Genomic DNA, 27,408 nt, shown 5'->3' with positions numbered 1-27,408 from the left:
TTTCTTTCAGGGGGAAAGGGAGAATATAAAGATTTTAAATGTCATCAAATGTAACATAAGAAGCAGTGGAGATATTTGGCAAAGAAACACTGTAAAAAATCAATTTTAAAAGGGCAAAAGACCATTTAAAAGAAAATCAATATGGAAAGAACAGGTAGTCAGAAGTGACAATAAAAGTTCAAGCAAAATCAACTTTCTTGCCATCAGACTCTTATTCTGGACATTTCTTTTCTAGGTCATCTTTACCTGCCTTCTCTGTTTTATATCAATTCCAACTAGCAGTGGGGTGATAACGTTATGAACCAGGGGGGTTCAGGATGGGGAACACGTGTACACCCGTGATGGATTCATGTTGATGTATGGCAAAACCAATATTATTGTAAAGTAATTAGCCTCCAATTAAAATAAATAAATTTAAATTAAAAAAAAAAACTGAAGAGTTGGTCTTGCTCCCAGCAGCATTAGGACACTGATTTTTGAACAAGACATTTTTTCCTTTTCACTTACGAGCAGTTTCTGGCTTGGACTCTCACAATCAAAATCTGATGGTCTTGATTGCTCTGGTATTGAGTCTTTGTGGCCTGTTCTTCTCATCGTGGTCTGTTATAAACCTGACTTTCTTCTCAGTAATTGGGTCATCATCTTCCTTTGGTACCTTTGGGATTAATTTCTCCAGCAGGGCTTGCAAGGTCATTTCCTGGCGGCCATATTACACCCACCGAAGCTATCAGCTTTGGATCTTGATCTGGTGCTCTAAGTTCTTAATGGAGCTTTGGGATTGCTATTTTCTTTTCATGTTACTCTTAAGTCTGTTATGTTCGCTGTGTGCTTTGTCCCTATACAACACAATCCCTTGTCTAAATCTATCTTTGTTCCCTATTAGTGGTAGTAGCTTGTAATAGGTTAGCTACAAGGGCAAGTTAAGAACCTGTCAAAAGACCAGATACAATTACTGAGGGAAAGTACTAGCTTCAAACTCACCAATGACTCCATATTAATTATTACTTATGCATGTATGTGTGTGTGTGTGTGTATGTATATACACACATAGAGAATTGAATTCTCAAATATTCCAGACTAAATTTTAAAATATTATATCAGAAGACAAACATGAAAATCACATTATTGTCAAAAGTTATACATTCTGATGTTGAAAAGCAATCATCAGGGTCAGAATCTTAAAGTTTATATTCTCTCTAATTTTGAGTACTCACAGATGGGAAAGCTGCATCTGCTACACAATTAATATAATTTCTTTGACTTTTTGAAATTAAAAATGATACCTAAGCTTTACTCAGTGCATTCATTATAGCACCATTCCTTTATCTGACAGTTGTTCAGGGTTTCACAGCAGTTTATCTTTTGGCTTTCAGAACAGTCATTGGAACACATCTCTAGTATCCAGATTTTGTAGTTGAAAAGAGAAGTGTTTGGTAAAGCTGGATGGCGGTTGTCTACTGGATGTGTGTTCTACTTCTCTAGAGGCAGAGTAAGAAAGGGAAGCTGGGCAGCTCTGCCTTCCTGCCTCTGCTAAGATTACACTGGAGTGGCCTCCAAAACAGAGCCCAGTCCCTCTCAACAAGTTGAAGAGAAGGATGGTTCATCACCAAGGTCTTTAGGAACAAATGTTTTACTGATGTTTAGCAAGAACCTTTCTTGCTTTACCTCCTCCTCTTCCTTGACTTTCAATGTGACCACCTAATAGTGGCCACAGCCATTAACACAATTGTCACATATGCCCTTACCTATATTAAGAGAAATTGTACTGGTTTTTAGGCTTCTTTTATTCTTTCTTCTTTTATGTATCCTGCTTAAAATGAGGACACCTACAAAATCATTTTTAAAAATTAAGAACTTCTGTAACATTGGCCTGGGAAGGATTTTTCTAAGCAAAAGACAATGATCATAAATGAAAAGATGAGTAGATTTGATGACATGAAAAATAAAAACTTAAGCACATTTGAAAATCATCATAGACCAAATGAAAAGATAAGTTAAATGGAAAAGTATTGGCAATATATAAGAGAAAGAGAGAGTTAGTTTGTTTAATATACAAGAATATCTTTTAAAATCAGTGAACTTCCATTGAAAAAGAAAAAAGGAAAGGTCATGAATAGGAAATTTACAAATAAAAGCTATAATACAAGGTTAATATGTGTATGAAAAACTGCCCAATTATGCTAGTAATCACATAAGTGCATTTGAGAACATGCTGTGCTTATCAAATGAACTAAGAGTTGTTTAAACAGCTTTCTCAGTGCTGTTGTGGGTGCAGGGAAATAGACATTGTCATGCACTACTGAGAGAAGTTTGAATTGGTAAAGCTTATTTAGAAGTCAAATTGGCAATACATAGAAGTCTGCCCGCTGCAACGGACCGCACAAAAGCGCGGCTGAGAGGAGCTACCCCTTGCACAAAGTCAAGGGCTGCGGCCCAGAGGAGCTACCCCATGCCCGAGACCAGGGGCGGTGGCAGACAGGAGCAACCCCATGTCCAAGGAGTGGTGGCTACACAGGTGCAGGAGGGCCGAGAGGAGCTACTCCATGTTCAAGGTCAGGAGTGGGGCCAGCGAGGAGATACCCCTCGTCCAAGGTAAGGAGTAGCAGCTTCACTTTGCTGGAGCAGCCGTGAAGAGATACACACGTCCAAGGTAAGAGAAACCCAAGTAAGACAGTAGGTGTTGCAAGAGGGCATCAGAGGGCAGACACACTGAAACCGTATTCATAGAAAACTAGTCAATCTAATCATACTAGGACCACAGCCTTGTCTAACTCAGTGAAACTAAGCCATGCCCGTGGGGCCACACAAGATGGACGGGTCATGGTGGAGAGGTCTGACAGAATGTAGTCCACTGGAGAAGGGAATGGCAAACCACTTCAGTATTCTTGCCTTGAGAACCCTATGAACAGTATGAAAAGGCAAAATGATAGGATACTGAAAGAGGAACTCCCCAGCTCAATAGGTGCCTAATATGCTACTGGAGATCAGTGGAGAAATAACTCCAGAAAGAATGAAGAGATGGAGCCAAAGCAAAAACAATACCCAGCTGTGGATGTGACTGGTGATAGAAACAAAGTCCGATGCTGTAAAGTGCAATATTGCATAGGAACCTGGAATGCTAGGTCCCTGAATCAAGGCAAACTGGAAGTGGTCAAACAACAGATGGCAAGAGTGAACGTCAACATTCTAGGAATCAGTGAACTAAAATGGACTGGAATGAGTGAATTTAACTCAGATCACCATTATATCTACTACTGTGAGCAGGAATCCCTTAGAAGAAATGGAGTAGCCATCATGGTCAACAAAAGAGTCCAAAATGCAGTACTTGTATTCAATCTCAAAAATGACAAAATGACCTCTGTTCGTTTCCAAGGCAAACCATTCAATATTAGAGTAATCCAAGTCTATGCCCCAACAAGTAACACTGAAGAAGCTGAAGGTGAATAGTTCTGTGAAGACCTACAGGACCTTTTAGAACTAATACCCAAAAAAGATGTCCTTTTCTTTATAGGGGACTGGAATGCAAAAGTAGGAAGTCAAGAAACACCTGGGATAACAGACAAATTTGGCCTTGGAATACAGAATTAAGCAGGGCAAAGGCTAATATAGTTTTGCCAAGAAAACGCACTGGTCATAGCAAACACCCTCTTCCAACAACACAAGAGAAGACTCTACACATGGACATCATCAGATGGTCAACACCAAAATCAGATTGATTATATTCTTTGCAGCCAAAGATGGAGAAGCTCTATACAGTCAACAAAAACAAGACCAGGAGCTGACTGTGGCTCAGATCATGAACTCCTTATTGCCAAATTCAGACTTAAATTGAAGAAAGTAGGGAAAACCACTAGACCATTCAGGTATGGCCTAAATCAAATCCCTTATGATTATATAGTGGAAGTGAAAAATAGATTTAAGGGACTAGATCTGATAGATAGAATGCCTGATGAACTATGGAATGAGGTTTGTGACATTGTACAGGAGACAGGGATCAAGACCATTCCCATGGAAAAGAAATGCAAAAAAGCAAAATGGCTGTCTGGGGAGGCCTTACAAACAGCTGTGAAAAGAAGAGAAGTGAAAAGCCAAGGAGAAAAGGAAAGATACAAGCATCTGAATGCAGAGTTCCAAAGAATAGCAAGGAGAGATAAGAAAGCTTTCCTCAGTGATCAATGCCAAGAAATAGAGGAAAACAACAGAATGGGAAAGACTAGAGATCTCTTCCAGAAAATTAGAGATACCAAGGGAAAATTTCATGCAAAGATGGGCTCAATAAAGGACAGAAATGGTATGGACCTTACAGAAGCAGAAGATGCTAAGAAGAGGTGGCAAGAATACACAGAACTGTACAAAAAAGATCTTTACGACCAAAATAATCATGATGGTGTGGTTGCTCACCTAGAGCCAGACATCCTGAAATGTGAAGTCAAGTGGGCCTTAGAAAGCATCACTATGAACAAAGCTACTGGAGGTGATGGATCATCTTTCAAATCTTGAAAGATGATGCTGTGAAAGTGCTGCACTCAATATGCCAACAAATTTGGAAAACTCAGCAGTGGCCACAGGACTGGAAAAGGTCAGTTTTCATTCCAATCCCAAAGAAAGGCAATGCCAAAGAATGCTCAAACTACCACACAATTGCACTCATCTCACACGCTAGCAATAGCAAAGTAATGCTAAAAATTCTCCAAGCCAGGCTTCAACAGTACATGAACCATGAACTTCCAGATGGTCAAGATGGATTTAGAAAAGGCAGAGGAACCAGATATCAAATTGCCAACATCTATTGGATCATAGAAAAAGCAAGAGAGTTCCAAAAAAAATCTACTTCTGCTTTATTGACTATGCCAAAGCCTTTGACTGTGTAGATCACAACAAACTGTGGAAAATTCTTCAAGAGATGTGAATACCAGACCACCTGACCTGCCTCCTGAGAAATCTGTATTCAGGTCAGGAAGCAACAGTTAGAACTGGACATGGAACAAGGGACTGGTTCCAAATAGGAAAAGGAGCACGTCAAGGCTGTATACTGTCATCCTGCTTGTTTAGCTTATATGCAGAGTATATCATGCAGAATGATGGGCTGGATGAAGCACAAGCTGGAATCAACATTGCCAGGAGAAATAACAATAACCTTAGATATGCAGATGAAACCACCCATATGGCAGAAAGTGAAGAAGAACTGAAGATCCTCTTGATGAAAGTGAAAGAGGAGAGTGAAAAATGTTGGCTTAAAATTCAACATTCAGAAAACTAAGATCATGGCATCTGGTCCCATCACTTCATGGCAAATAGATGGGGAAATAACAGAAACAGTGAGTAACTTTATTTTCTAGGGCTCCAAAATCACTGCAGATGGTGACTGCAGCCCTGAAATTAAAAGACACTTGCTCCTTGGAAGAAAAGTTATGACCAACCTAGACAGCATATCAAAAAGCAGAGACATTATTTTGCCAACAAAGGTCCGTCTAGTCGAAGGTATGGTCTTTCCAGTAGTCATGTATGGATGTGAGAGTTGGACTATAAAGAAAGCTGAGTGCCAAAGAATTGATACTTTTGAACTGTGGTGTTGGAGAAGACTCTTGAGAGTCCCTAGGACATCCAGTCAGTCAATTCTAAAGGAAATCAGTCTTGAATATTCATTAGAAGGACTGATGCTGAAGCTGAAACTAATACTTTGGCTTCCTGATGCAAAGTACTGACTCATTGGAAAAGACCCTGATGCTGAGAAAGATTGAAGGCAGGAGGAAAAGGGGACGACAGAGGATGAGATGTTTGTATGGCATCACTGACTTGATGGACCTGAGTCTGAGCAAGCTCCCGGAGTTGGTAATAGACAGGGAAGCCAGTGTGCTATAGTCCATGGGGTCGCAAAGAATTGGACACAACTGAGTGACTGAAGTAAACTGAAGGCTATTTTGGACCAGATATTTTTAATACAGAATGCTATTTTGAACCAGCTATTTTTAATACAGATCAGGGTTTAGAACCATGGAGTTATCCTTGGCACCAATCCCTCTCTCGTTCCCCAGTCCCATTCAAGCAATCACCAGGTCCTCTTGATTTTTTTTCTCAAGGTTTTTGAATCTATCCACTTTTCCTCTCTGGGGTCATCATCAGTATCCACCAACCATTTTCTCTTGCTTGAATGATTTCTCAGTGTATCCATATTCATGTAACCACCTCCTTACTTTCCACCACATCTTTTATCTGCTCTGAAGGCCAAGTGAGCTCTTCACAAGGCAAATCTGTTCATCCCAGTCCTCTAGTTTAAAATGCTCTGCCCCTTCCTTAGACCAGCACCTCTGTTTGCTGTGCAAGGATTCTCATTACCTGGCCCCAGCTTAGCTCATTTCATTCCCCCTAGCACTTTCTGCTCTAGATGGACTGGGGTGCTTCAGTTTGTCACACCTGCCGAATTTCCTCCTCCTTCTGGACCTTTGCTCTTGCTTCTCCTTTATCTGGAATGTTCTGCCATTTACTCCTGTTTGTCCTTTAGTTCTTACTTCAGACATTACCTCCTCTCAGACTGCATGGACCAGGGCATCTCCCTATTAAAGATGTTAACTGCACTGTTTCTCTTCTCTGTACCAGAGGGGGAAATTTTAACTCTTTGTTAATCAATATGTACATAAATATAATCAATCTAAGAGCTCAGCTTCTAACGTATTTACATATTTGAACGCTTAATAAGTGTCTGCTATCCAACCAATATATGCATTTTAAAAGGCTAGAAATAAACAACAAAGGTAGTTCACTTTGAATGATAGGAATGTGGAAGATTTTCTCCCAGTCTTTTCTGATCTTTGTATTTTCCAAAATTTTTAGTATTCATGTAACTTACTTTTAATGGGTGAAAAGTGCAATAAGTTTAAAACTGTCTAGATAGTACATACAGAGATTATGACTGTGTGTATATGTGTGTGATGTGATCCCTTTGGTTTTACTCTACACCCTCCCATGTGGCAAAAGCCAGAGAATACCATTCTTGCTTGTAAGCTTTTTAAGATGACCTGAGAGTTCAATGAATGGAGATATTTCTCTCATGATGGGCAGGTCTGACCCATGTGGGGTTATCTCTTGAATTGCTTGCATTCCCTTCCATGCCTGGATGGCGTGTTGGCAAGAATCTCAAGGAGCCAGGAGAGCTGCTTCCAGCTTCATGCACAGACTCAGATGTTGAGCTGCTGGAATGATTCCAAGGACTGCTCAGGAAAATGTTTAAGGTAGCATTCCTGCCCTGGCAGTGCCAGGGGAGGAATGGGGCTGCAATGTCTGCCTTTGCCCAGGTCATCGTGATTTGAAGTTCCCTCTCCTGAGTTCTGTTGCTGTCTCAGGCCAAGCAGAGGGAGAATGGAATCCAGGATTTCTCACTATAAAGACTGTGCAGCCAAGTCAGTGAGTATTTCTCTCTCTAGGGCTTGATATGTATACCTTTTGGTGCATCAGTTCAGTTCAGTCACTCAGTCGTGTCCAACTCCCTGTGACCCCATGAACTGCAGCACGCCAGGCCTCCCTGTCCATCACCAACTCCCGGAGTTTACCCAAACTCATGTCCATTGAGTTGGTGATGCCATCCAACCATCTCATCCTCTGTCATCCCCTTCTCCTCCTGCCCTCAATCTTTCCCAGCATCAGTGTTTTCAAATGAGTCAGCTTTTTGCCTTAGGTGGCTAAAGTATTGGAGTTTCAGCATCAACATCAGTCCTTCCAATGAACACCCAGGACTGATCTCCTTTTGAATGGACTGGTTGGATCTCCTTGCAGTCCAAGGGACTCTCAAGAGTCTTCTCCAACACCACAATTCAAAAGCATCAATTCTTTGGCCCTCAGCTTTCTTTATAGTACAGCTCTCACATCAATACATGACTAGTGGAAAAACCATAGCCTTGACTAGACGAACCTTTGTTGGCAAAGTAACGTCTCTGCTTTTTAATATGTTGTCTAGGTTGGTCATAACTTTCCTTCCAAGGAGTAGGCATCTTTTAATTTCATGGCTGCAGTCACCACATGCATTGATTTTGGAGTCCAGAAAACTAAAGTGAGCCAGTGTTTCCCCATCTATTTGTCATATAGTGACGGGACCAGATGATATGATCATCTTAGTTTTCTGAATGTTGAGCTTTAAGCCAACTTTTTCACTCTCCTCTTTCACTTTCATCAAAGGCTCTATACTTCTTCAGTTTCTGCCATAAGGGCAGTGTCATCTACATATCTGAGGTTATTGATATTTCCCCTGGCAATCTTGATTCCAGCTTGTGCTTATCCAGCCCAGCGTTCCTCATGATGTACTCTGCATATGTTAAATAGCAGGGTAACAATATACAGCCTTGATGTACTCCTTTTCCTATTTGGAACCAGTCTGTTGTTCCATATCCAGTTCAAACTGTTGCTTCCTGATCTGCATATAGGTTTCTCAAGAGGCAGGTCAGGTGGTCTGGGATTCCCATCTCTTTCAGAATTTTCCACAGTTCATTGTGATCCACACAGTCAAAGGCTTTGGCATAGTCAATAAAGCAGAAATAGATGTTTTTCTGGAACTCTTTTCCTTTTTTGATGATCCAGTGGATATTGGCAATTTGATCTCTGGTTCCTCTGCCTTTTCTAAAACCAGCTTGAACATCTGGAAGTTCACGGTTCATGTACTGCTGAAGCCTGGCTTGGAGAATTTTGAGCATTACTTTACTAGCGTGTGAGATGAGTGCAATTGTGCAGTAGTTTGAGCATTCTTTGGCATTGCCTTTCTTTGGAATTGGAGTGAAAACTGACCTCTTTCAGTCCTGTGGCCACTGCTGAGTTTTCTAATTTTGCTGACATATTGAGTGCAGCACTTTCACAGCATCATCTTTCAGGATTTGAAATAGCTCCACTGGAATTCCATCACCTCCACTAGCTTTGTTTGTAGTGATGTTTCTTAAGGCCCATTTGACGTCACGTTCCAGGATGTCTGGTTCTAGGTGAGTGATCACACCATCGTGATTATCCATGAAGATAATTGAAGATCTTTTTTGTACAGTTCTTCTGTGTATTCTTGCCACCTCTTCTTAATCTCTTCTGCTTCTGTTAGGTCCAGACCATTTCTGTCCTTTATCAAGCCCATCTTTGCATGAAATGTTCCCTTGGTGTCTCTAATTTTCTTGAAGAGATCTCTAGTCTTTCCCATTCTGTTCTTTTCCTCTATTTCTTTGCATTGATCACTGAAGAAGGCTTTCTTATCTCTTCTTGCTGTTCTTTGGAACTCTGCATTCAGATGCTTATATCTTTCCTTTTCTCCTTGGCTTTTCACCTCTCTTCTTTTCACAGCTATTTGTAAGGCCTCCCCAGACAGCTATTTTGCCTTTTTTCATTTCTTTTTCTTGGGGATGGTCTTGATCCCTGTCTCCTGTACAGTGTCATGAAACTCCATCTGTAGTTCATCAGGCATTCTGTCTATCAGATCTAGTCCCTTAAATCTGTTTCTCACTTCCACTGTATAATCATAAGGGATTTGATTTAGGTCATATCTGGATGGTCTAGTGGTTTTCCCTACTTCCTTCAATTTAAGTCTGAATTTGGCAATAAAGAATGCATGATCTGAGCCACAGTCAGCTCCCGATCTTCTTTTTGTTGACTGTATAGAGCTTCTCCATCTTTGGCTGCAAAGAATATAATCAATCTGATTTCGGTGTTGGCTATCTGGTGATGTCCATGTGTAGAGTCTTCTCTTGTGTTGGTTCATCACCAAAAACCAAATGTTAAAGTCAGTATTTGCCTAAGGTTAAAGCCCAGTACCATCATTCAAATGACTTTTGAGATATGGAAGCAGAAAATTGTATCATATAATAAATTGAAGTATTATTGAACTGCTATCTCTTTGAGGTCATAATTTTGATCTCTCCAGCCTAGAGTTCGAACTCAGGTCTCCTGCATTGCAGGTAGGTCTTTTCCAGCCGAGCCACAAGGGAAGCCCAAGAATACTGGAGTAGGTAGCCTATCCCTTCTCCAGGAAATCTTCCCAACCTAGGAATTGAACCAGGTTCTCCTGAATTGCAGCTGGATACTTTCCCAACTGAGCTATCAGGGAAGCCCATCATATAACAAATATAAATATTATTTAATTATTATCTCCTTGAGGTAATAAGTTGGAGGTAACAATGCTGGCCTTTTGCTTTATTCTCAGAAAATGAGAAGAATCCAAAGTAGGATCTTTTCCCCAAATGATTCATTCCCTAATGGAATTAAATAAATAAAAACTAAATATTGTGCTTAATGATGATTAGTTTAACATTGTGAAAGCAAATACAGCACATAATTCTACATAGTTTAGAATCATGATATAATCTAATATATTCATTATTTGATTTATCAGATAATAAATGTTTATACTTCAAAATAAGTACATATTCTGTCTATTGTTATAGAACTAGTGCTGGATTTAGTTGTCAGTTTCTCTATTTGACTGATTGAAATATTTCAGTAATTATTTTTGTATAAAATTAACAGTTTCTTAATTAACACTAATTATTGTAACTTTTTATTCTTGCAATAAGAAACATGCATTTTTTATTTCTGATAGAATCTCAGTGTACTAGGCATATAAGGATATTTTCGATTCTAGTTTCATTTGAAATGCAAATATATATATTTGGAATTGATCTTCTGGCACTAAGAGTAATATACATTCCTTGTTCTCATTATTGACATTGTGATACTATTTGTGCATAATGGTAGCCTGAACAACTCAGAAGATTAAAGGTGTCAGCAAAGACATTGATCTACATAGAGATACAACTATTGGTTCTTCTGAAAGCCAAGAGCAATTTAACTAGCAGGTCTTGTTTGAAGCTGTACTTCAGCTGAATTAATTATAGCAACTATTTCGTTTTACTAAAGGTTTATGGAGCATCTTCTAAGTGCCAGGCTTCTAGCTGGTTTAAGATACAGAAATAATGAATGAGCATAAACTAACCTTGTTTTACTTATCTTTGGGTAACTCTAATGCCCCAGTCTATTTACCCTTCACATTAGCTTATCGAAAATAGTTCAAATTTCTACTCTACTTGGGATAAGAATTCCAGTATTTTACCAGCTTGCCCTTCTTGCATGATTTTTTTTTGAATCCCTGAGATATCCCAAGCTAGTGGTTAATTGACATCTTAACTAGCTGTCTGGTTCTAGACCACGCATCATTTTTTTGCTGGTCACTGACATCCTTAAGCCCCTTGCTGCTATTCTCCCATGGATGTCTTTAACCTCAGGTGTCATTCCAGGCTCTCACACAATTTCCTCATCAGCTGTGATGTTTGCATGACTTCACTGATGACTTCAGAATTTTTTTTAAAAAAGGCAACACAGAGAATTTGACGGTTGTTCCTGGATATATAAATTCTCTGAGTTCACCTCCATAGGCATTCTCTCTTGTTCAGCCTTCTCTGCCCAGTCTCAGGCTTGTCTCTGTCTCAGGAATCAGTTTACCTCCCCACAAATGGAATATCTGGAACAAGTTTCTCATACCTGCATACAGGTCCCATGTTCCCCAGGCCCAGAGGCAGTCACAGGCTGTATCTACTTCCTGCTCCCATCAATCTTGTAGTAAGACTCACAGTGGAACAATATTTTCCTTTTGTGGTAATCCTACCCTTCCAAATAAGTGTGCTCTCTCCATAAAATATTCATGACAAGAGCAGTACTTTCCATAAAGATGAGTTTATAAACCTGAAATGATCCCCAGTTCAGTATAGTGTAACAATACAGTACAATTTGAAATTCAGTGATCTCAGACCATTCTTGTTTCTAAGGTAAGATGTATTTACATTCCTCCTGTGGCTTCCAGTCTTTACCTCTGAATCAGCTGCTTTTTGTTTAAATTTATTACAAAAGACAATTGGATAGTTACACAGGTCAGGGCCAGTTTTAGAGAAAGTTGTTAAATATAAAATTTCCTGACACGTTGCATCTTGGTTATTTAAAAATCACTGTTTACTGGCACCCCACTCTAGTATTCTTGCCTGGAAAATCCCATGGACAGAGGAGCCTGGTAGGCTACAGTCCATGGGGTCGCAGAGAGTCGGACACGACTGAGTGACTTCACTTCGCTTCACTTTTAGACCGTTACTGACTATCCCATCCGGGCTTCCATGATGGCTCAGCAGCAAAGAATCCGCCTGCAGTGCAGGAGACTCAGGAGGCATGGGTGTGATCCCTGGGTTGAGAAGACCCCTGGAGGAAGAAATGACAACCCACTCCAGTATTCTTGCTTGGAGTGGACTTTTGGACTCTGAGGGAGAGGGAGAGGGTGGGATGATTTGGGAGAATGGCATTGAAACATGTATACTATCAGGTAAGAAACGAATCACCAGTCTATGTTCGATGCAGGATACAGCATGCTTGGGGCTGGTGCACGGGGATGATCCAGAGAGATGGTATAGGGTGGGAGGTGGGAGGCGGGTTCAGGATTGGGAACTCATGTACACCCGTGGCGGATTCATATCAATGTATGGCAAAACCAATACAGTATTGTAAAGTAAAATAAAGTAAAAAATTTTTTAAAAAGAAATTATGTTCAAAGTGTAGAAAAGGTAGTTTTATACTTAGTTTCTAAAATAAAATAATTTATTGTTTTGTTCAAAAAAAAAAAAATTCCATGAACAGAGGAGCCTGGTGGGCTACAGTCCACAAGGTTGCAAAGAGTCAGACACAACCAAAGCGACTGATCATGCACACACGACTTCCCATCCTGTCTTTTCAGCGACTGATCATGCACACACGACTATCCCATCCTGTCTTTTCAGCGACTGATCATGCACACACGACTTCCCATCCTGTCTTTTCCCCCAAAGCAGTAACTGAAGGAACAACTTTCTTATTCCTTGACCTGTACCAAAATATCATATTCTGTCATAGATGTTAAATGCTTGGCCATCTAACCTGATAAAATAGTACAAAAAAGACATAGACGACTTGGTCTGATTGTCTTGATGTCTCTTACCTTCCACGTAAGCCCACCAAACTATCCAGAGCAGAGCACTGCCCACAGCTCTGTTAAAATTGGATGCCTCTCAAGGTCCTTCTCCCTGATGCAACTGAAATATGTAATTTAAGATAGTCTGATAAAAACAGTTTAAAATAGAAAGTGGGATTATTTTCCTTTTCTTTTACTTAAACTATTACCCAATGGCACCCCACTGCAGTGCTCTTGCCTGGAAAATCCCATGGACGGAGGAGCCTGGTGGGCTGCAGGGCATGGGGTCACTGAGGGTCGGACATGGCTGAGCAACTTCACTTTCACTTTTCCCTTTCATGCATTGGAGAGGGAAATGGCAACCCACTCTAGTGTTTTTGCCCGGAGAATCCCCGGGATGGGCGAGCCTGGTGGGCTGCCGTCTATGGGGCCGCACAGAGTCGGACACAACGGAAGTGGCTTAGCTTAGCTTAGCCCAAAGGATGACGGTATAAATGTTTCCACCACATGTAGCTTAGAAATTATATCATCTCAGGCCAAAAGTAGAGGCTGAGACTCGGATATCTTGCTTCAATACTATACCTAGGTCCTTTTCCCCAAACCTCTGGAATTAAATAGATTCTGGTTGCAAGTGGCTGTTAACAGGGGCTGAACTTATTTTTCTCCTAAGAGGGAAGAAGTGTGGTGAAGCCAGCACAGGACTAATCAACAGGGACTTGATGGACAGAGCGCACACCCTAGGCCCAGGCATCGAGTCCTCCGCAGAGTGGCCCACAGCCCGGTGTTGGAGGCCTGGGAGACCATCTGTACATGAGAGAGCAAAATAGGGATCAAAGTTATGAAAGGTCCTGGCATTATGCAGAGGTTACAAGGGAATTCTAGAATAGCCATTTATTTCATTTTAAAGGTACCTTTCTTTCCACTTAAAACATATGTAAATAAATCTAAAGCACAACTTATTTCTTGGACAAATGACAATCAGAAAGCATTGGTAAGCTGACTGTATCTTTTATAATACAAAGAGGTCATTTTTTAGATTTCAAATTTAAAAGGGAGCATATGATGTATGTCCTATTTCTGTGAAATACCATGGGTTAATTAGGAACGTGGGCAAGTCCACCAAGCTCCAGATAAGTTAAACTTTCAGATGGAAGTATCATCATTACCCAGCTGAGTCAAGGATATTCATTGCTTGAGGTGAAATTTAACACTTAGATTTCATGCTAGTAAAGTAATGCTCAAAATTCTCCAAGCCAGGCTTCAGCAATACGTGAACCGTGAACTCCCTGATGTTCAAGCTGGTTTTAGAAAAGGCAGAGGAACCAGAGATCAAATTGCCAACATCCGCTGGATCATGGAAAAAGCAGGAGAGTTCCAGAAAAACATCTACTTCTGCTTTATTGACTATGCCAAAGCCTTTGACTGTGTGGATCACAATGAACTGTGGAAAATTCTGAGAGAGATGGGAATACCAGACCACCTGACCTGCCTCTTGAGAAATCTGTATGCAGGTCAGGAAGCAACAGTCAGAACTGGACATGAAACAACAGACTGGTTCCAAATAGGAAAAGGAGTACGTCAAGGCTGTATATTGTCACCCTGCTTATTTAACTTCTATGCAGAGTACATCATGAGAAACAGTGGACTGGAAGAAGCACAAGCTGGAATCAAGATTGCTGGGAGAAATATCAATAACCTCAGATATGCAGATGACACCACCCTTATGGCAGAAAGTGAAGAGGAACTAAAAAACCTCTTGATGAAAGTGAAAGAGGAGAGTGAAAAAGTTGGCTTAAAGCTCAACATTCAGAAAACGAAGATCATGGCATCTGGTCCCATCACTTCATGGCAAATAGATGGGGAAACAGTGGAAACAGTGTCAGACTTTATTTTTTTGTGCTCCAAAATCACTGCAGATGGTGACTGCAGCCATGAAATTAAAAGACGCTTACTCCTTGGAAGAAAAGTTATGACCAACCTAGATAGTATATTCAAAAGCAGAGACATTACTTTGCTGACTAAGGTCCATCTAGTCAAGGCTATGGTTTTTCCTGTGGTCATGTATGGATGTGAGATTTGGACTGTGAAGAAGGCTGAGCACCGAAGAATTGATGCTTTTGAACTGTGGTGTTTGAGAAGACTCATGAGTCTCTTGGACTGCAAGGAGATCCAACCAGTCTATTCTGAAGGAGATCAGCCCTGGGATTTCTTTGGAAGGAATGATGCTAAAGCTGAAACTCCAGTACTTTGGCCACCTCATGTGAAGAGTTGACTCATTGGAAAAGACTCTGATGCTGGGAGGGATTGGGGGCAGGAGGAGAAGGGGACGACCGAGGATGAGATGGCTGGATGGCATCACGGACTCGATGGACCTGAGTCTGAGTGAACTCCGGGAGATGGTGATGGACAGGGAGGCCTGGCGTGCTGCGATTCATGGGGTCGCAAAGAGTCGGATACAACTGAGCGACTGAACTGAACTGAATGAGATGATGCCTGACGTCACTTTGCAAAGTTAAAAAGTTATTGGTTTTCCTTATGTTTTACAATAGATTAGTTTTCTAAGCAAGGCATAATATTTTAATGACAAGTTTATTTTCAAAATTATTCTTTTTAGCATTTAGTTCAGTAATTCTTATGATAAATTTTAATATTTTAGGACAGGGTTCAAAGTAATATGTTTGAACATAACTTTTATATGGCACTAAGATTTTCTCAAGTTTTATGTGGAAAAGGGCTTTGTGACACCATAGCATTTTTGATTTAGGGACTAAAGCAAAAAATATTGATATATGGGCAGTTCAAATCACATTTCAATTATAACAGAATTATTTTTTGTAACTCAGTTATAGGAATTGCTTAAACCTGATTTTTGTGTAGTCTGAATAGATTTTAAGGAAGAAAATTATCTATTTGGAGAGCTGAAAGGAATAGATTCATTTGGAAAGTTTTGTGAAATAAAGAGTTCCTTAAATTGGTGGCATCAGGGTAAAGTATTTACGAACCAAAGAGGTTTGACACATCAAAATTAGTAACATTCTAACAGTTCTCTGAAGGTTAAGGTTTGGCATATGGTATGATGCATATGGCAGTTTGCAAAAAGTTGTCTGAGTGTGAAGAAGTTCTTGACATACTGTATACATGGAATCAATATCGCTATGGTCATACCTTGTACTATAATTTATTTTCTGAATTTTAAACATTTAACTGGTGACTGCTCCAAATATGGACTATTCTTTAGTTGCTTCTCCCTAGAGCTGCAAGCCAAATTGGATCAATCAACTGCTCAGACCAAGATCTTGGAGTTTTTCCCACAGGCAGAATCCCTCCCAAGCTACGATCCTCCCTTTGTCTGAACACTTCATCTCTCATAGCATGCTAACGTCCACCTCAGCCAAATCTTTTTCTTGGATACCCCCTTTCCCTTAGTTTTTGCCCAAATATTCTTGAATATCATTCTCCTCTTTCCTCTATGAGAGTATCTTTTTCTTTATTCTAGTTGAGAACTGAAAACATTGTAATAGTCACACTGATATGTACAAAACACGGGTAATATTGGTATTAACTAAAATGAAAAAAATCGCATATGTTAAAGTGGAACTGAACAAAATAAAAGGCCCAGGCTATCTTCATTACCCAAGGTTCTTCAGGTACTGGAAAGGCTCCTTTAAAATCTTTACTTAGATTATAATTTATCCTTTTATCCTTATCTAGATAAATGAAAATCAGCACTTAAACCAAATGTTATCTTAGTCTGTTTTACTTTTTTCTATTTTTCAATTATTGAATTACCATATCTCGTATTTCTATTATTTTGTATTTCAGATGTTCTGCATTTCAGCCTCATCAAAGACTAAATTGATGTTTATGGACTAATCTGGACACCTAAAAACAACTTGTTTCACTTCATCTATAAGAAAATATGTTCAAATTCTCACTGGCTGACTTATAAAGGGGCTTTTGGAATACAACCCAATGTAAGTTTCAGACATAATGTGTTTTAGTCTTTGTTGCTCACCTCCTCCCCTAGTTAGAGCATATATTTGTTGGCAGGTGTGGAGGTGTGTGTGTATTATATATACCTCTGTGTCTACACATATCCTTTCTGACAGTATGGATTCATAGCACCCTTTATCCTTTCCTTAAACAGGTCCAGAAATGAGGTTTATGCCCCGCTGTCCCCAGAGTTCACACTCTGTTGGGGAAACAAACTTAAACCAAATAAGTGCACACATACATAGGAAGTGCACAGGGTGAGAGGTGTTCTGAAAGGAGGTCACATAGCACATGTAGACAGGAATCTGCTTATTTCCAGGGTCAGACAACTTTCCCAGAGAGAGTAATGTACCAGCTAAGGTCTCGGGGTAGGCAGGAGTTAAAAGGGCAAAAGAATTGAGAGATGATGGGAGAAGGCGACAGGATGGAGTGGAAAATGCTCCAGACAGAGGGAGCACATGTGCAAAGATCATGTCTGCTCAGGTAAGTACTTTGGGTGATTTTTTTCAAGCATGACTACTGAGTAGCTGGGAGACTTTAGCTTACACCATACCATGAAAACTAATAATCATACTAGAAAATAAGAAGGCATATATTTTACAAGCATTTGTACTTTTTTTTAAGGTATGAAGTATTCCTTAAGCCCTGACAACTACTCTGAAGATGGAATTATGAATATGGCAACTTTTCTAAGGGGCTTTGAAGAAAAAGGGATAAAGAACGACAGGCCTGAGGACCAGCTGAGTAAAGAGAAAAAGAAAATTCTCTTCTCCTTCTGTGAGGTGTGCAACATCCAGCTAAACTCTGCAGCCCAGGCCCAGGTCCATTACAATGGCAAATCTCACCGCAAGCGAGTCAAGCAGCTGAGTGATGGACAGCCCTCATCTCCAGCCCAGGGCTCTGGGCCGCCACCCCCAGCCAGCCCCAGTACCCACACCAGCACAGGTAGGTAGGGGCCTGGTGCCCCATTTCCTGCTGGGAGAAATGCTTCCGCTCTAGAAAACGAAGGATTTGGAGCATGGCTTATCTTTCACCTTAAAACTACTGCCACAATGTATATTCTTCTTCCTACAGGTAAAATCCAAGAGCTGTTTGTTACTTCTCAGAATACATTTTAAAATTGCTATTAATCTATATTATACTAGGCACAAGTATATATATATACACATACACACATACCCCCACACACAATTTGTATGTAGGATTGTAGGCTTAATTCTATATCTCCATAGTATGCAAACATTCCTTGACATATTTTGAAATGTGTTTCAGATGAATGGTGATGTCCATTTTTTCTCCTTTCTGCAAAATGAGGCTTTCTTTCGTCTCCTTCCTCTGCTTTCCATTGAGTAGCATACTATTAGATTGTATATAAAAAGCTCCAGCTTTATTTATAACACCCTGTGATGCAGGAAAGGAGCATTCCTCTTGTGCCACAAGCCTTATATTCTTTTTGGGAGTTGGCAGCAGCATGCCGGCCGTGTTCTAACAACAGGAACAGGCATTGCCAAAACCAACAAGGCTTACCTCTGAGGTCCAGCGCCGCGGCAAGCTCTTTCCCTGCCTCTTGCCTCTCAACCTTTCCTGTGGGCTGGGCAGAAGTGGAGGCTTAGGGATTTTCTCATTCCTGAATCGGTCCAGATTTCTTCACAGTTTTACAAATCCTTTATCCTCGGGCAAGGCTGCCTCTTCCCCATTGCTGGTCTTTGGGTAACCTCATCTGTGACGCAACTAAAGAAAATGTGAAGAGTACTGTTTTCCATGGTGAAGATTTCTACAGAAAGTAGGTATCTTCCACAGGTTTACCTGGGAGGCCAGAATAATCCTCCTCCTAAGAGTGGGAGAAAACTCTAAATTCTTCTCTAGCAAGTGTTTGCTTTGGTAATGAGGCTTCAACTTGAAGAGAGGTGTTGGAGTACAGCCCTTTGTTGTAATTTCACTTGGTGCTGTTACATACTGCTTGATTTCATGAAGTTATATCATGATCCATATTGAGCTCCAGCAAAAAGGGCTTGTATGTATTTATTGTAATCAGTTTTGTATTTTGAGCTAAACCTAACTTCTGTTTACCCAGTATATGATTTAATTTCATTATTTTCCTCAGTCAATATTTATCATATTGTGAAAGAACTTATAGGAACTTACAGGATTTATTTATAGAAACTTACAGGATTATACATTTATTATAATGTGCTGTGCTTAGTTGCTCAGTCATGTCTGACTCTTTGTGACCCCCATGGACTGTAGCCCACCAGGCTCCTCTGTCCATGGGGATTCTCCAGGTAAGAATATTAGAGTGGGTTGCCATGCCCTCCTCCAGGGGATCTTCTCAACCCAGGGATCAAACCCAGGTCTCCCATACTGCAGGTGGAACCTTTACCATCTGAGCCACCAGGGAAGCCCTTTGTTATATAATTAGGAAAGATTACTTTTCTGTTTTCTATTTACTTCTTACGATGATAATTTTTATAAATATTTGCAGATGCATTAGTGTGTCTGTATTTACATATTAAAAATATAGTTGGTATTGTTGAAGCTGAAACTCCAATACTTTGGCCACCTGCTATGAAGAGCTGACTCATTTGAAAAGACCCTGATGCTGGGAAAGATTGGGGGCAGGAGGAGAAGGGGACGACAGAGGATGAGATGGTTGGATGGCATCACCGACTCAACAGACATGAGTTTGAGTGAACTCCAGGAGTTGGTGACAGACAAGGAGGCCTGGCGTGCTGCGGTTCATGGGGCAAAGAGTTGGACATGACTGAGCAACTGAACTGAACTGAACTGAACTGAGGGTAAAAACTGATGAGTCTCTTGTATCTAAATCAGAGCGTAAATAACCCTGAATCCAATATCTATGTTAACCTGTGGTTTCTAAAAGAAGTAATATTAGTAGATAACATTCATGGAACATTTTCTGTGGAGCATATTTTGTCCCTAAGATAAGAACCTTATAGGAATTTTCTCATTTAATCTTCTCATGAACCCTGAAGTAGATACTAAGATTATTCCTAATTTATAGAATAGGAACAGAGGTGCAGAGATATAATTTATTCAGGTTTTTACAGCATGGAAATGGCAGATCAGAGTTCCAGCCATATTTAAGAAATAGTGAGGCCATAATTCTTCAACACTACTTTGCTGCTGTCTTTTACTGTGTGATAAACTCAGATTAAATTCAGACCCATGTGCTGTAATATATATGTGGTCACAAATGGTTACTATCATGGTAAACTACCTCTCTCTAATGGGCTTTGAAAACAGATATTTAAAGCTCCAATTCATGAATTTTTCCATCTTTCTCTCATGCTAATGAAATTATCCAGCTGATATAAAATACATTTAGTTAAGACGTATACAGAATATTATGGATAATATTCTATAAATAAAACATAGCTCATTATCTAGTATAACACAGTATATTAATATATAGTAAAATGGGTGAGAAAATGAGATAGCTTTTCAAGTTTTACATTAGGCAGAATGGAGCATTTTCATTTACTGATAACATAGTCAGTGATTCAGAAGACTTGGGTCTAGCATGTGATGAAGGCAAGTCACTTAACACCTGAAATTGGTTAGCATTAATCCTCCCATCTGAAAAAAAGTGAGGACAATAATGTCTTCTCTTTGAAATAGAAATTGGACATAGATGTATGCACAAAGATGATTATGATCTATAATTCGAAAATACAAACTGTATCCTGAATGTCCAATAGAAGAAAGGTTAAATACATATTATTACATTTTAAGATGATTGATAGATGCCATAGTCATTAAAAGTCATATTTAATGTAACCCAGTGAAAGGGGAGACTGCCCATGGTCTCATGCCAAGGGAAACAACAGGCCCTAGAGGGGAATATACCTTAGTGCTGCCGTGTAGGCATGAGCACATTATTGTTGAGAGTCTCAACTCAGTGAAGAGCAAGCCTGGCATGGTTTGATTTATTTCCAGGCCCTTTCCTCAGTTCTGACCAATTGCCTATCTCTTCCCCCCTGGAATTATGGAGGTGTGGGGGAGGTGGCCTTGCCCTACAGCCTTGACAAAGTTGTGGGCCATTCTTGGTGCATGTGTGCATGCATACGTAGTTGCTCAGTCGTGTCTGACTCTTGGTGACCCCCTGTACTGCAGCCCTCCAGGCTACTCATCTAGGTAATTGCTATTCTGGTGGTGGGTCACAGTTGCTCCTAATAGAGCCTGTGGATGAAGAGTTCCCTTCGGTCCCATAGACACGGGAAGTCCCTGAGATTTAGCTCTATCTTCCAGCTTACCTTAAGTTGGTAGCAAAAGACTCTATGCCCCCACTGTGTGTGCCTCTTTTTCCCACAGAGTTATCCCTGGCAAGGTTGTGTCCTCCTCTCTCATCTGTGTGCCAGTTCTTGGGGCTTGAGGTCATGTGCAGAATCCACCTGACAACTAACATTCTTCTTGAAAACCTAGAGCTGCTGGGGCCCAGGCAGGTAGAGGTGGAGTAGCTGGAGGTAGGGGGCTTCCCTCCACATTTCTCTTACCTGCTCAGGTAGCACAGGGGAGGCCGGCAAGTCCACTGACAAATCAGGTACTTCCTCAGGCAACAAAATGCCAAGCTCCCCTTTGTGCTCATCACTTGGCTTTAGGGACTTACACTCATCCCTCAAAAAGAAAAGATATACTGGAGTCCTAATCCCCAGTACTTCAGGATGTGACCTTATTTGGAGATAGAAATCTGTACAAAGGAAATTAAAGTAAAACAAGGTCATTAGTGTTGACTCTAATCCAGTATGACCGGTGTCCTTATAAAAAGGGGAAATCTGGGTTGAGCGACAGGTGCACACATAGGGAAGGTGATGTGAAAACACAGTGAGAAGGGCATCATCTTCACACTGAGGAGAGAGAACTGGAACCGGCCCTTCCGTCAGCAAGAACCCATCCTGCAGCACCTTCATTTTGGACTCCTGGCCTCCAGAACTGTGAGATGATAAATCTGTATTGGTAAGCCACCCAGTCTGTGGTACTTTGTTAAAACAGCCCGAGCAGATTAACACAGGGAGGAGAACAGAAGCATGTCTTCTCCCCAGAGGAGAGTTGTAGACATAGCCTTCCAACAACTGGTAACTTCAGAGGGAACTTCCTCTTCTCTCTGTCAGTCTTGTTATGCTTTTGGGGTTGGCACGTTAGGTGTGGGGTGCACAGGGTGGCTAGTTGGGACTTGGGCCATTTTTCTGAATAAGAGGTGACTGACCCTCAACCACTGGCAGTTCTTTCACTAAATTTAGAATCTAGTATGTTCCTTTTGGAAGAATAGGAAGATGCTTAGAGTGTACCTAAAACTATTTTAGAACACTCTGGGCTACAGAAAGAAGAATTAGAGGGGAAGCAAAAAGAGCTTAAATAACTTTGTCTGTGTGAGAAGGATCCCTACACCTTTCCCCTTCCAGAACCAAGGAGAGGTGGAAATAACAGAGAACCACAGATAACTCTTGGTTTTGGACAAAATAGTTGCAGGCTTCTATCCTTCCAGTGGTCCACAAGACTGATGTTCCTGGTCCCTAGCAAGGTGAGCAGATGGACCTAAAGCAGTCTTCTGACTGCCTGTGAGCTTAGTGAGCCCAGGGGCTGCTGAATGAGCCTGGGAACCATAGAGGAGCTCCTGAGAGGAGCAAGGAAGCAGCTTTTCCAGCGTCTGGGATTGGAGCAGTGGCAGTGGAATGTTTCCCGTGTGCTATGAGCCAAGTGCAGGCCTACCTAAAGGTCCCTCATAGTTGTTAACAAGGGAACACCCTCACAGTGCCAGAAGATAAATACCAGACAGAAAGCAAAACCTCTCAGCAGATGCCTGTGTGCAGAAGTGACAACCAGGCCATAAACTCTCCTATCTGAGCCTCGGCACTATGTAATCCTATAAGCACCCTCTGTTCCTGACTCCAAATCTAGATGGAACTTCCAGGAAAGAGGTACCCCATACTGCCTGAGAGTCAGTTTCTGTTACCACATGTGATAAGTTTTGTAAGAAAGTGAAAACCCCATGGACCAGACTCCTCCGTCCATGGGATTTTCCAGGCAAGAGTACTGGAGTGGGTTGCCATTGCCTTCTCCAAGGATCTTCCCAACCCAGGGATTGAACCTGGGTCTCCTGCATTGTAGGCAGACGCTTTACCATCTGAGCCACCAGGGAATTTATCATTAGCAGGCTTGCCTTTAAAAGTTGACCAAAGGAAGTTTTTCAAATAGAAAGGACATGGTAAAAGAATACACCTTAGAGCTTCAGGAAGGAAGAAATGACTGAAAAAGCAGAAATAAACATTGTAAAGCAATTATACTTCAATAAAAATTAAACAGAGAAAAAGCAAAAATATAGGTGCATACAATAACTGTATCAGTAAGGGTTCTCCAGCGGAGAAGGCTTGGCACCCCACTCCAGTACACTTGCCTGGAAAATCCCATGGGCGGAGGAGCCTGGTAGGCTGGAGTCCATGAGGTCGCTAAGAGTCGGACACGACTGAGTGACTTCACTTTCACTTTTCACTTTCATGCATTGGAGAAGGAAATGGCAACCCACTCCAGTGTTCTTGCCTGGAGAAGCCCAGGGACAGCGGAGCCTGGTGGGCTGCTGTCTATGGGGTCGCACAGAGTTGGACACGACTGAAGCGACTTAGCAGCAGCAGCAGCAGCAGCAAGGGTTCTCCAGAGAAGCAGAATCAATAGGATGTGTGTGTGTGTGTGCGCACATGTGCACACATACATATATAAGAATATTTATTAAAGGAATTGGCTCAAGTGATCATGCAGGCTGACAAGTCCCAAGATCCACAATCAAAAAGCAAGAGACCCAAGAGGTCTGATGGTGTAGTTCCATTCCCAAAACTGGCAGGCTTGAGATCAGAAAAAACTGCTGTTTCAGTTTAAATTGGAAGGCAAGAAAAAATTGATAGCCCAGGTTGAAGGCAGTCAGGCAGGAGGATTCCCTCTTACTCAGGGGACGGTCAGCCTTTTGTCCTATTCAGGCCTACAACTGACTGGATGAGACCCATCCATAGAGAAGGAGGAATTTGTTTTACTCAGTCTATAAATTCAAATGTGAAATTCAACATGAATTGTAGTAATATTATTTTAGATCTGTCTCCTAGAGTAATGGAAATAAAAACAAAAATAAACAAATGGGACCTAATTAAACTTAAAAACTTTTGCATAGCAAAGAAAACCATAAATAAAATGAAAAGACAACCTACAGAATGGGTTGCAAATGATGTGACTGATAAGGGATTAATTTCCAAAATATGTAAATAGCTCATACAGCTTAATTAAAAAAAAAACAAAAACAAAAACAAATAACCCAAACAAAACATGGGCAGAAGACCTAAACAGACATTTCTTAAAGAAAACATACAGATGACCAAAAGACACGTGAAGAGATGCTAAACCTCACTGATTATTAGAGAAATGTCAATCAAAGCTACCTCACACCAGTCAGGATGGCCATCATCAAAAAGTTTGCAAATAATAAATACCGGAGAAGACGTGGAGAGAAAGGAACCCTCTTATACTGTTGGTGGAAATGTGAATTAGTACAACTATGATGGAGAACATTATGGAGGTTCTTTAAAAAACTAAAAACAAAGCTACCGTATGATACTGCAGTCTCACTCGTGGACATATATCTGGAGAAAACCATAATTTGAAAAGATACATGCACCTCAGTGTTCACTGCAGCATTGTTTATAGCAGCCAAGACATGGAAGCAATCTAAAAGTTTCAGGTAATTGTGCTGTTACACGATACCTGAAATTTACATGATATTAAACATGTAATGTTTTGTCATGATTACATGATATTATAATCAGCTATACTTTAATAAAAAAATTTAAAAATTATATTCAGTACAGCCTTAATTTTAAAGTAACTGATTCTTTAAAAAATATATAGATAGCTTCAAGTTTCTTGTGTTTATTTCTCCAACATTTTGAGATCACCTTAACTTTTTTAGACAAAAGGAAGTCCTGGAGAACTACTTTCACATTTTTTTCATACTTCTAGGTCTTTCCATAAGTTCCCAAAAGGAATCCACTAGATAAATCTCAGTCTAATTCCATGTTTGTTTGTTTTTTAATTTGGGGAATTATTTTTTTCTAAGCTCCTCCCTATGTTCTCTTTTCTCTGCTTAAAATTAATGCAAATGTGGGCTTGTTTAATAATCCTTCAGAATTAATCAATCAATAGATTCGTGGGTAGTATATTTTACTGATGGAATCATGATGGAATTGGTAAGATATAGGATTATTAAATCATTTATATAACAAATCAATAAGAATTTATACAGTTACATATGCATACACATATGAGTCTATATATGTTCATCCTAACTAAAGACATTCCTACAATGAAAATTTCTTATTTGTTAGCTTTTTCCAACATATTTCATAAGCCCTCTTTACTACTTTAACTGTGATTCCTCTGTCATCGTGGTAAACACTAACTGCACAGTGCAAGGGAGTACACTCTGTTATGCAAGTTTGTTCATGTAATTCTTGTTCAGAATGTTTCAATGTCCTTCATTGCTTTCAGAATAAAATCTACATCTTAGCTAACACACAATGTGAAATTCATCCAAAGACAAACTCACAGAAACACCCAGAATAACGTTTGACCAAATATCTGGGCATACTGTGACCCAGTCACATAAAATTAATCCTCACATTATTGTCTTCCTCATAAGCTTCTTAAATCATGTTTGATGACTGAAACAAAACTTATAATGCTCAATAAATTAATAATTAAAAGTGGGTAAGTTAAAGGAGCTTAATGGAAGTAAAGTTTCTATACTTTCATTTGATTAGTTAAATGGTGATACTGGTAGATTGTCAGGTATTAATTACAGGTATTAAAATACCCATAAAGGAAATGGTAACCCACTCCAGTACTCTTGCCTGGAGAGTCCCATGGAGGGAAGAGCCTGGTAGGCTACAGACCATGGGATCGCAAAGAGTCAGACACGACTGAGCGTCTTCACTTTCACTTTCACTTTATACTTAAGATGGGTTATAATCAACCACTATGAAAATTTTAGAAAGCAGTACAGTCAGAATATAAATAAATTAAGGTGGAGTTCTAAAAATGTTCAAATAGCCCATAGGATGACCAAAAAAAAAACAACAAAAAACCATAAATGAGAACCAGAGGACATAAATGGAAAACAAATAATAAAATGTCAGACTTTGCACTAACATATGAATAATAACTTTAAATATAAGTGGCCCAAATATACCAGTCAAAACACAGAGAGCTTCAGAACAAATTAAACTAAAAAAGTTACCCAGCTATATGCTGCTACAAGAAACTCACTTTACAGCCAATGATGTAAGTAGGCTGAAAGTAAAAGAATGGAGAAGAATATGCCATGCAAAGAGTAATTTTAAAAAGGCAGAATTACTTATATTAATATGTGATAAGGTAGACTTTAGAGCAAAGAAAATTACTAGCCACAAAGGTAGACATTACATGGTGATAAAAGGTTCTATCTGCTAGGAAGACATAATGATTCTAAATGTTCATATACCAAACAAAAGTTTCAAAGATACTTGAAACAAAAACTTATAGAGCTTAAAGAAGAAATACGTATATCCTCAATTGAAGACTTCAACACCCCTCTTTCAACAACTGATAGAATTACTAGAGAGAAAATCATCAAGGGTATACAAGATCTGAACAACTCAACCAATCAACAGCATCTAATTTATATAGCACTTTACCCAACAATAGTAGAATACATTTTTTTTTATCTCAAATGCCCATGGAATATTCACCAAGAGACACCATATTCTGGGCCATAAGACAAACCTTAACATATTGAAAAGAATTGTAATTATGAACAGTATGTTCCCTGACGATAATGAAATTAAACTGGAAATCTATAATAGAAAACCAACAGGAAAATTAAACAACATATTTCTTAAGTAATTCATGAGTGAAAGAGTAAGATCCAAAGGAAATAAAATTATTTAAAATATTTTAAAATAATTTTAAAATAATAAAAATTTTTGAAAATGAAAAACATTTTTAAATATCAAAAATATTAGGATGTTAATAAAATAGCATTGAGAGGGAAATTTATAGCACTGAATGCTTATTTTAGAAAATGAGACAAGGTCTCCAATAAGTAAGCCCCTATTGTAAGGAACTAGAAAAGAAGAGAAATGATATCCCAAAGCAAGTAGAAAGAAATGGTAAAAATGAAGAGCAGAAACCTCTGAAGTGAAAATAAGAAAGCGTCAGAGAAAAATCAATAAAACAAAAAATTGGCTCTTTGAAAAAGATCAATGAAGTTTACAAGCCTCTACTAAGACTGACGAAAAAGAAAGACACAGAGTAGATGATATTACTACAGAATCTGCAGCTGTAGGATTCATAATTACAAAGCTCCTCAAAGGAAAGTTCTAGATACACATGGTTTTACTGGAAAATCATACCAAAATCATACCTCTAAATAAACACCA

General features: G+C 39.8%; 1 protein-coding gene and 1 non-coding gene across 4 annotated transcripts in view; one reads left to right on the top strand and one right to left on the bottom strand.

Moving 5' to 3' along the window:
• ZNF385B (zinc finger protein 385B) overlaps positions 1–27,408 on the top strand; it is a 480,885-nt gene that overhangs the window by 93,983 nt on the left and 359,494 nt on the right. For all 3 annotated transcript variants that reach the window (XM_040227730.1, XM_040227729.1, XM_040227731.1), the window contains exons 2-3: positions 16,766–16,917; positions 17,561–17,881. In XM_040227730.1, the coding sequence (XP_040083664.1) occupies positions 17,563–17,881 (319 nt within the window). In that variant the 5' untranslated portion in view covers positions 16,766–16,917; positions 17,561–17,562. The remainder of the gene's footprint in view (positions 1–16,765; positions 16,918–17,560; positions 17,882–27,408) is intronic.
• TRNAC-ACA lies at positions 23,022–23,093 on the bottom strand. The gene has a single exon. It is a non-coding gene; the product is annotated as a tRNA-Cys (tRNA).

Source organism: Oryx dammah, unplaced genomic scaffold, assembly GCF_014754425.2.
Source record: "Oryx dammah isolate SB20612 unplaced genomic scaffold, SCBI_Odam_1.1 HiC_scaffold_27, whole genome shotgun sequence".
NCBI lineage: Eukaryota > Metazoa > Chordata > Mammalia > Artiodactyla > Bovidae > Oryx > Oryx dammah.
Note: the sequence above shows the minus strand (reverse complement) of the source record. Positions and strands in the feature narration are given on the sequence as shown.